Source organism: Labeo rohita, unplaced genomic scaffold (assembly GCF_022985175.1).
Source record: "Labeo rohita strain BAU-BD-2019 unplaced genomic scaffold, IGBB_LRoh.1.0 scaffold_783, whole genome shotgun sequence".
Lineage (NCBI taxonomy): Eukaryota > Metazoa > Chordata > Actinopteri > Cypriniformes > Cyprinidae > Labeo > Labeo rohita.
In genome coordinates, this window is record NW_026129726.1 from 25,565 (window position 1) to 35,435 (window position 9,871).

General features: G+C 35.7%; 1 protein-coding gene across 1 annotated transcript; it reads left to right on the forward strand.

Moving 5' to 3' along the window:
• Positions 1 to 7,769: 7,769 nt before the first annotated feature.
• On the forward strand, positions 7,770 to 9,122 carry LOC127161945 (chemerin-like receptor 1; the record flags this gene model as incomplete). Its single annotated transcript, XM_051104720.1, has 1 exon — positions 7,770 to 9,122. A coding segment is annotated over one exon (909 nt), but the record flags the coding sequence as incomplete, so codon positions are not given.
• Between the last annotated feature and the right edge of the window lie 749 nt (positions 9,123 to 9,871).

Sequence of the window (9,871 nt, forward strand, 5' to 3'; positions counted from 1 at the left end):
GCCCTGCCATAAGCTATTTGTAGAGTGTAGCTGCCTGGAGGGTTAAATTGCTATGGTGCTGAACTGACAAGCGCTTTTAGTTATGTATTGGCGTTTTCAGCCAACATCACTACAGAACCTTTAATGTTCTCATATCACACGACTGTATAACACAATTCGGTGTCACATCTGATTGAATCAAGCGTCTTGCACTGCTTATCACTTTGCGGCATGGTGGAAGCGCATGGTGGAAGTGCAGCGCATGAAGCTGTCACACACAGCTGCTATGTACATGATGTTCTACGGCATAGCGATGACCTTTTCAAAGCGAACGTTAAGCAACATAAGAAAGTGGTCATTTTCTGTTAACACTGATAAGTCCACCAGTAACAGCAACAAAAAGGTCGTCACTATGATGGTGAGCTACTACCATGAAAATTTGGATAAAAGGTTGTGGTGGAACACCTGGGGTCTACTGAGGAGATGAAGGTCAGTGCTGCCAATTTGAAACGTCTGATGTCCAATTTTTCAAAGACAATAAAATCCCCTGTTCAAATATGGTAAGTATGACGATGGACACAGGTAATGGCCTTGAAACCAGGATGTACCTCAAAGAAATATGTAACTTTATGGGCATCCCTGCCTCCAACCCACGGAGATTTGTTTCTCACCATTGGCTCTCAGTAGGATGTGGCTCTCAGTACACACAGGCTGCTTCCTGCGTTGTATTTTGGCTTCATGGATAAAGGTGATGAGGAGCTTTACAAATATCTGGCTGTCAGTGAGAAAGCACAGACAAGGATTCAGTCCTTTTATGATGATCTCAACAAAAATGTTAAAAGACGGTCTATTTTCTTCCAAGGCATGACACAGCAAGGCAGGGATCGGAAGAAGAGAAATATGAAAAGTGTGGCATGAGAACACCACTACAAAACATCAACTTAGTCACTACACGAGTGTGCTGGCCAACCTGAAGGAATACGTGATGGTTCCTTAGAAACAGAAGAATTGCAAATGTAGTTAGCCCTCCTCATTTTGGGTACTGTAGATCAGAGGCATAATGGACATTAATTAACTAATAAGATAAATTATTTTTCTCACAAGGTAGCCAGATTGTAGTCCACAAGTTGCACGACGAGTGTTCACACTAGGGATGTGACGAGATCTCGCGAGATCCGAAGTGTCTCGTGAGACCACCCTGGTGAAAAAACCAGCATATGCTGGTAGCTATGTTTTGATGCTGGGATGCTGGTCAAGGACCAGCATAAACCAGCAAAGGACCAGCATAAATCAGCTAAGGACCAGCATAGACCATCTTAAACCAGCATCAAAACATACCTAACCAGCATCCCAGCATCAAAACATAGCTACCAGCATATGCTGTTTTTTTCACCAGGGCAGTCGGACCTCCTGACGATATCCTCATAAAACATTTTGCAGTGTTTAAATTGGAGCTGCACGATTAATCCTTAAAATATCGAGAACTTGATTCAAACACCCACGCGATCACATTCCTGAATGACAACGATTTAGCTATGTCTACTAGGACTGTTTCACATCGCGAGTGTCAGTGGAGCGTGAGAAGCACGTTTTGTCGCTGCCCATGTTAATGAATCAGAGGGTCGGGGTAAATGTGAACACAGAAAGAGCAACACAAAGAGTCTTTTCAACCACATTATAATCATTATTCCTGTGTTACAGACACTTAAATAACAGAAGAACTGGGATAAAAGTTTATAGTTTGGGTCTAAACACTTATTGTCTACAGTAGCGATCAAAACAAAAGTATCTTTAACACTTGTATGTATAATAACGCATATCCTATTCCGACAAGAGGTGGCGACAACTGCCCGGTAAAAAAAAGTATGTCACTGAATCATTCATTCAGGAGATTTCAATAGTCAAACAAATCTTAATAAAGTGAGACACGGACTCCTTCATTGAATGTTTTATTATTATTATTATTATTATTATTATTATTATTATTATTATTTTGTTTAAATGAATATATGTTTTTTTTTTAAAAGACTTAAGCAATTATCAGTTTGTCAAAACCACTAGTAAATTATGATAATTTATTTAGTTTTCTAATCTTTTTTTTCTCCAGAATCGTGAGATAATCATGGTCTCTAATTGGTTAAAAACAACTGGGATTCTCAATTTATCCAGAATCGTGAAGCTCTTGTTTAAATGTTTTTTATTACTGCATATTATTTCATTAAAATGGAAGCTTAATTTCATAAAGTTCAAAATGCAACTACATTTTCTTTCATTTTTTCCTTTTTCAGTTGAATAAAAGACTATTTTCCCTATATATTTCATCATTAAGGATTTCTTAAGAAAAGTTTAAAAATCTCGTCTTGGATAAGTGTCTCGTCACACCCCTAGTTCACACACCCCTAGTTCATCAAAACGGAACATGCAGTGTGCATCCCAAAGAACTGTAGAGCTTGACTTAACAGACAAGATGCTGCCTGCAAGAGAAATCTATGTGGAACAAGAAGCAGATAAAATCAGAACTGAGAATCCAACACAAGCAGTTAGTACTCTGCAAAAAACAATTTAGCGTGTTTTCTTTGTGGTAATTGTTTTAGCCATACATGTAGAAATGATTCATTACTGTGTTTACAGCAAGCTCCATAAACATTTGGATAACAACACACTAATGTTTAGCACCATACTTGTAACCTTGAACTATAATTTAACTCACTTAAAACACCAAGTCATTGTTCCATTTACATTCAAAACAATCTGTATGAAGCCATAATGACATTGTCATTGCCCAAAATCTAATGAAGCTCACTGTGTTGCACCTACTAAAGGTGTTCTCTGAGAAAGTGATCTCTACCTACAGAAGAAGCTTCCCATTACAAAGTCCAACGCTTCAGAGTCTGCCACTGGATCCCTCTGTAAGGGGTGACTCACTGACTGTTAATTGCCTCAAGGAACTGGCCCTTATGATGAAACACCTTACTAGGAAAGAGTGATGTAAATCATCAGTTACAATGTGGACCTGTCTGGCCACTCTACCTGGATGGAGAGAACATGGTGGAGTGGTGGAACAACGTGATGAAAACAGAGTTCTCCAGACCTCAACTAAGGGGTGAAAGCAGCACTCTCATTCTTCCATGGTCCTGTAGTGGAGTCATCATTTAGCTTGATTAATAATATAATCAACACCAGAAGAACAGGCATGGACATATTAACCTACATTCAAGGAAGAAGTCAGCAACAGAAATGTTTAGATAATCAGAGGTGATGTTTGGGGACCGCAGACGCTGCCGAAACATCCAGTCTGCAGGAATCACAGATAAGGCCCAGCATCAGAGGAAACATTTGCAAGAGGAAGGTGTCTTGAGTGTGGTTGCCATCTTTTAGGCAATGCTCAGGAAAGCAAGAGGGCTACAGTTCAGGAGGCAAAAAGGGCCAGGCTCAAGCACTTTAACACTTGAAAATAGTTAACACTTAATTTGAATAAGACACTGATATTTATCTTTAACCAGGTTCTTATTGAATTAAAATTTTATTCAAACTTCACAGCCTATTTTTGCAATGTTTCACGATGTGTCTGTGAAACGTTGAGGTACCAATGTAGTAGGTTTCATGCACATGTGAACGTCATGGCCACAACACAAAGTACCTCATGCAGGAAACACTTAACGTAACAGGTAAATGTGCGTAACGAATGTAAGTCAAGCAAGCTAGTATGCATAGGCCAAAAAGTGTTGGCGGACCGGAGGGAATAATATGTACTTTTTTCCAGAAAACCTCTTTCTGAATGACCTTTATCTCTGTATGTTTATTTTCAAAATCTTTCCAGGTCACTTTGTGCATCAGCTAACGCTGCTCCACCTTTGGAGTCTTTGCGGTTTCAAATGCACTGTAAAAGAGAGAGTTCTCTCCCGGATGTGGCCGTCAACGGTCTCATTTCTCAGAAATTTCTTTCCATCTTACAGAGGAACTAGGATTTAAAATATTTGTCTCAGTCTACACTTTCTGTATCAGCAAACAATTCAGCAGCAGAAGATTTCTGAAGCACTGCAACCATCACTGTGGGGTAAGTAATCTTTAGATGTCATCGGAACCAATGCATCAAAGATAATAATAATAATAATATGTGTATTTGATCATACAGTAAAGTTCAGTCCAATTTTAAAGACAGCAAATTTTCCAAATTTAAGATTCCAAACACTTTTACAGGTGGTAGATATGATACAAAATGAAAAACATTAGGGGAGCGCAGGGCACAAACTAACGTGGGGTTAGTTGTAACACAAGTGGTTTAAATATTTCCACATGCTAACATTTTTTTACAGTATTTACTAGTTGCCGTAGAAACACTATACAGAGAAAAAAAGTGTACAAAAATTCCTTTTGAAGATATCCCTGAATATTTATTTTACTATAGTAAAAGTACATTTCTGGCTTAAGATAATGTTTTATCTCAGTTTTTGGTATTCATTTAAAATGAGGCAAATCTGCTATTATTTTAATCTCCAATCTGTATTTATCAGTTCAGATAGTTTATTAATTATTCGGATACCAGCAGAAGACACTAGATTTAAATTCCAGTCGCACTGATTGGGAACATTGTAACACTGCATCACAGTGTGCCCCGCTATTATTAAACTATGCTATTCTATGACGTTAGTGATTAAATTTGTACTATTTACTTTTATGGATTTTAATAAGAATCCAAAAAAAAGTATTTTGGCTCATTTATGTGTCTCGTGTTTTTATGAGAGCTGTGTTTGGAGGGAGGGGATTGTTTTTCTGAATGTCTGAATGTGTTTCATCTATTTGCTCACATTGTTTTGAACTATACTGTATCCACCTTATTTTTCTCATATAAGAGGGTGCAGCCATTTGTAAATTTTTGTGTCTGGCTTCCCGTCTCATCTACTTCCAGCTATTTTTAGCTGCACAAAAAGCTTGTTTTGCTGCTTGATATTGCAAACTGGTGTGTCTTACCATATTATTTTAATGTATTATCTTAAGTATGAACACACTGGTTTGCAGTGCAAACTGTTTTACCATTTACTGCACTTCGATATTCTTCTCGTTATTTCCTTATGGTGGATTATGAACGGGACACACGCGTGGTGGGATGTGTTTAATGTGAAACTCAAAAATTTGATTTTTAAATTAGATTTTTAATTCTTAAAATACACCATTATTTTATTTGAAAAAGTTAATAATTTTGTTTTATTGACAAAATATTTTAGTTAGATCAGATAACATTTTAAACTGTCCTATAGACTCACTTACGGGGTTGTCACATTTCACTTCCTTTCTTTTGAGGTAAATAACAAAAAAGCTAAACACTGTAATTATGAAACAAAGCGACATATTTGTACTAGACAAGTATGAGACTTGTATAAAAAAAAAATTACACTCTGAACCCCACGTGGACTTACACAAACTGAGAAATTCAAAAAGTGTTAGGTTGTGCCCCACGCTCCCCTACAGCCTCCTCACTTAACCCTTGTGTGACCTTTTGGACACTGTTGTTCTTTTCAGATATTTTTTTTTTTATCATTTTGCCTGTGTTATTGCCAGCTGCATAAATTTTGGCACAGGTGTGTATTTTTTATTAGAATTTTACTATTTCATCCCCATTTTCTTTAATAAATCTATTTTGCACTAGGTACAAAAATAGGTCCTCTCAGGACCTTAAGGACAAAAATGTCCCCATTGAAACAGATTAAAACTGCTATTTTTAATCACAGTACCATTTAACTGTAAAATGGTGCAATTTTTGTTAATAGACTTTCATTCCGTTGGCATGGCTTCAAAATTAAATTGTTTACAGTTTTTTACCAGATGGTGCCTTTTTTTTTTTTTAGATTTGCCCATCCTGTTTTTTGCTTCTGCATATTATAGAGCCAGTTGGATAAATAATGCAGCTATAATTGTGTGGGTGTGTTAGTATGGCTGTCAGAGTTTGGTTTGTATGTGTGTCATAAAAAATATTGTGTGTGTGTGTGTGTGTGTGTGTGTTCTTGTTATATCTGAGAGAGAAAAACTGGACTGCAAATCTCAAATCCAACTACTGTATGCACCAGTGCAGTTTTGCTGCCATCTAATGAGAAAGATCTGGTACTGAGCCCAAACAAAATCTTACTGAAAGCTATTTTTTTTCAGATATCAACCTTAAATTCAAAAAACAACCTGTTTAGATTTATAATTTTGATTTTCTAGCAAGTTTGGAGTTCAACATGTTTCATAAAATATAAATTTTATATAAAATATTGTTCATGAAGCATTTTCATAAACTTAAAATGCTTAAAATTAAAATTTCAAAACTTTGTTTTGGTTTTACTTTTTAAACTTTTTCTACTTCAACATTAATCTGCCATGGGTCTTCTTTAAAATGAGACCAAACTGAAGTCTGTGCCCTTAAGCTTTAATTTTTTTTTGACATGGACATTTTTGTCCACTAAGGACTTAAGTGTAACTTTTTTAATTGATGCACAAGGGTTAACAAACTTAGTTATCAGTTTTGAAAGTTTTACTTAACCCTCTGGTGTTGTTTGGTCATTTTAGACTGAAAAAAAAAAGTTTCGAAATTTAACAGAAAAAACTCTAATTAATTGGAATGTTACGAATTTGAGTCAAATGAACAGTACCAGAGGGTTAAAGTTGTACTTAAATTTTAAATGCGAAAAACATGCCACTTGTTCCAGGTGAAAAACATGTTAACTTCCATGATGTGCTTAAAGTGCTCTATTTTCGCACACTAATTTTGTGTTTAATAAAGTATACTAAAAATTATTATGTTAAATAAGATTATCTTAAGAACATCCCAGTGTACTCAAATGTGCTAATTTGGGACACCATGAATATGAAATAAAAGTGTGCTTTTAACATACAATCTCTGTATTTCTATATCACTTGAACCCATCTTTCATACACTAGTGGGTTCATGTGTACTACAAGTGTTAAATGGGGCTTTGACTAAACGTTATTACAACAAAAGTGCCACTTTTGTTCCAAAATGTTGTAACTCTTGGATACTTTATTCTATCACCACTATTAAATGTAAAATAAGACTGACAGGGAAACCATCAACTATTTCTCAGTAGGAGAATGTCTAAGTGAAACAAATGAATTCCCCGGAAAAAAGTTTTCTATCAAACGATATCAACCTTTTGATTCTCCTTGCTACAGTCTTGGAGTTATGAGTCATTATTTTTGTGTATCACTCAGAGAAAACTTCAGGGAGGCAAAAATGCCTTGAGGGCATTCAAGGGTTAAGCAACAAATTAGGCAATTTCCTTTATACATACAGGCATGCATGCAAGGGAATTTAAAGTCAAAAGGATTATTAGAAAAGTGCAAGCTGTTTACCTGAAAACATAAGGGAAGCTACAGAAGAATTCTTCTAGCATTGTGCTTTTTACTGGCTTTTTTGACAGTTGTACCTGTCAGAAAAGGACTGATTGGAAATATATTGTATGCATCATGCAGAATTTAGTATGTTATTTTACTACTGAAATGATTTTTTATAAGTGACCTGACCTCCTGCAAATGAAAATTAGGTTGTTTTAAAACAAAACAAAACAAAAAACAAAAAACAAAACCTGCATAAGCTGAAAACAGGGTTGCAATCTTAAAAAGCAGTTAAATCAGAGACTTTTTGAACTGCTTATATGGTAACAGTGCCATGATTTTGTTTCAGCCACTTGAATCATTTTCAGAAATATGCAAAATGACTTTACAAAAAATATATATTTGGATAAATTGCTTATTTCTGTTACAGATCTCTGCTTCCTGTTCAGTTATAATGAAAGACAGATTCATATTATTATACCGATCAAACAGAAGAAGAGCATCCTCAGCACTGCAGGGAAGCAGCATGTGTAATCACAGTCATCTTTAATGTGATCATATGCCTTCTTGGCATCATTGGAAATGGTGCGGTGATCTGGATTACAGGATTTAAGATGAAGAAGTCAGTGAACACCACCTGGTACCTGAGTCTGGCTTTGTCTGACTTCATTTTCTGCACTACTCTCCCTTTCACCATTGACTCCACAGTTAAGAACAGCTGGAACTTTGGGCTCTTCATGTGCAAGTTCACTGCTTTTGTTATGACCCTTAATATGTACAGCAGTATTTTCATCCTGGTCATCATTATTGTGGATCGCTGCATCACCGTCAAGTTTCCTGTCTGGGCCCAGAATCAGCGCACCGTGCAGAAGGCGTCTTTAGTTGTTGTGTTGGCTTGGTTCATGTCTTCTTTGCTTAGTATTCCATCAGCCAAATTCGGAGAGATTTATAATGCATCAACAGTCATATGTTATCAGGACTATGAGGATCACCACAAAACCATCGTGTTCATCCGCTTTACTTTTGGGTTTTTGATTCCATTCCTGACCATCTTCATCTGTTACTCCATCTTGATCTGTAAACTTCGAGCAAACCAAATATCCAAATTCACCAAGCCCTTCAAGATCATGACATTACTGATCACAGCTTTTTTCATCTGTTGGTTACCATTTCAAATTGTTTCTGTTTTAGCGTTGGACAGACACGAGTACAACCCTGGCTTTTATATGGCCCTACATGTATGTGTTATTCTTGCGTGCGCAAACAGCTTTCTAAACCCATTCCTTTATGCATTCATGGCCAAGGACTCAAAGAAATGGTATTTATTTCTTTCGAAGATTGAAAGCGCCATTGATGAGGAGACCTAAAGTGCTTTTAAGGCAACTTCAATTACCCACATTCCTCTGCTGTCTGAAATTTTAACATAAGTCTCTTCCCAGTGTGACTGGAGAATGCTGGCCTATAGAAATGACTTGGCATTAACAAGTAGTGACATTGTTTTTTTTACTGCATGTTGGAGTTTCAGAAATTTACAATTATATTTTACAATTATATTTAAGTTAAAACAAAACAAATCAAAACAAAAAAGAAAGAAAAACAGTCAGCTGATGAGTCAAGAATAAATAAAAGGTTCAACAAAAGCTCCTTTACAAGACATTCTTTATTAAAATGCCTTTGTGTTTATTGATTTTGCAGAATTCTATGACAGCTATTAAATATTTACTGTTTTTATCTTACCATTTGTGTCACTGATTAGTACATACCTGTATAGTATTACCATTATGTAACTGATTAACACATACATATAAATATTTGGGGTGGGGTGGGGTGGGGGGATAAATGTATTGTATGTATTAAACATCATTTTGGCAAGATCTGTTTCTTGTCATACTCCACGTCTCTCTTTTTGTTTTGCTAAAATATATAATAAAAATCTTGTTCTAACCATTCTGTTTCTTTAAGTGGTAGTAATTCTTCTAATTATTTAATATGCCTATTAGGGGTGTGACGAGACACTTATCCCATGAGACAAGACGAGACGAGACACGAGACTGGGTTCACGAGAACGAGATGAGACGAGATTTTTAAACTTTTCTTAAGAAATCCTCGATGATTAAATATATAGGGAAAATGGTCTTTTATTCAACTGAAAAAGACAAAATGCAAAAAATTAGGTGCATTTTGAACTTTATGAAATTAAACTTCCATTTTAATGAATTATAGGCAGTAATAATCAACATTTAAACAAGAGCTTCACGATTCTGGATTAATTGAGAATCCCAGTTTTTAATAAAATGGAGACCATGCTTCTCTCACGATTCTGGAGAAAAAAAGTTTAGAAAACTAAACAAAATAACAATTTACTAGTGGTTCTGACAAACTGTTCATTGCTTAAGTCTTTTAAAATCATATATTAATTTAAACAAAATTAAAAAACAAACAAACAAACAAACAAAAAAAAAGGAGTCAGTGTCTCGCTTCATTAAGACTTGTTTGACTATTGAAATCTCCTGAATGAATGATTCAATGCCATACTTTTTTAAACGGGCAGTTGTCGCCA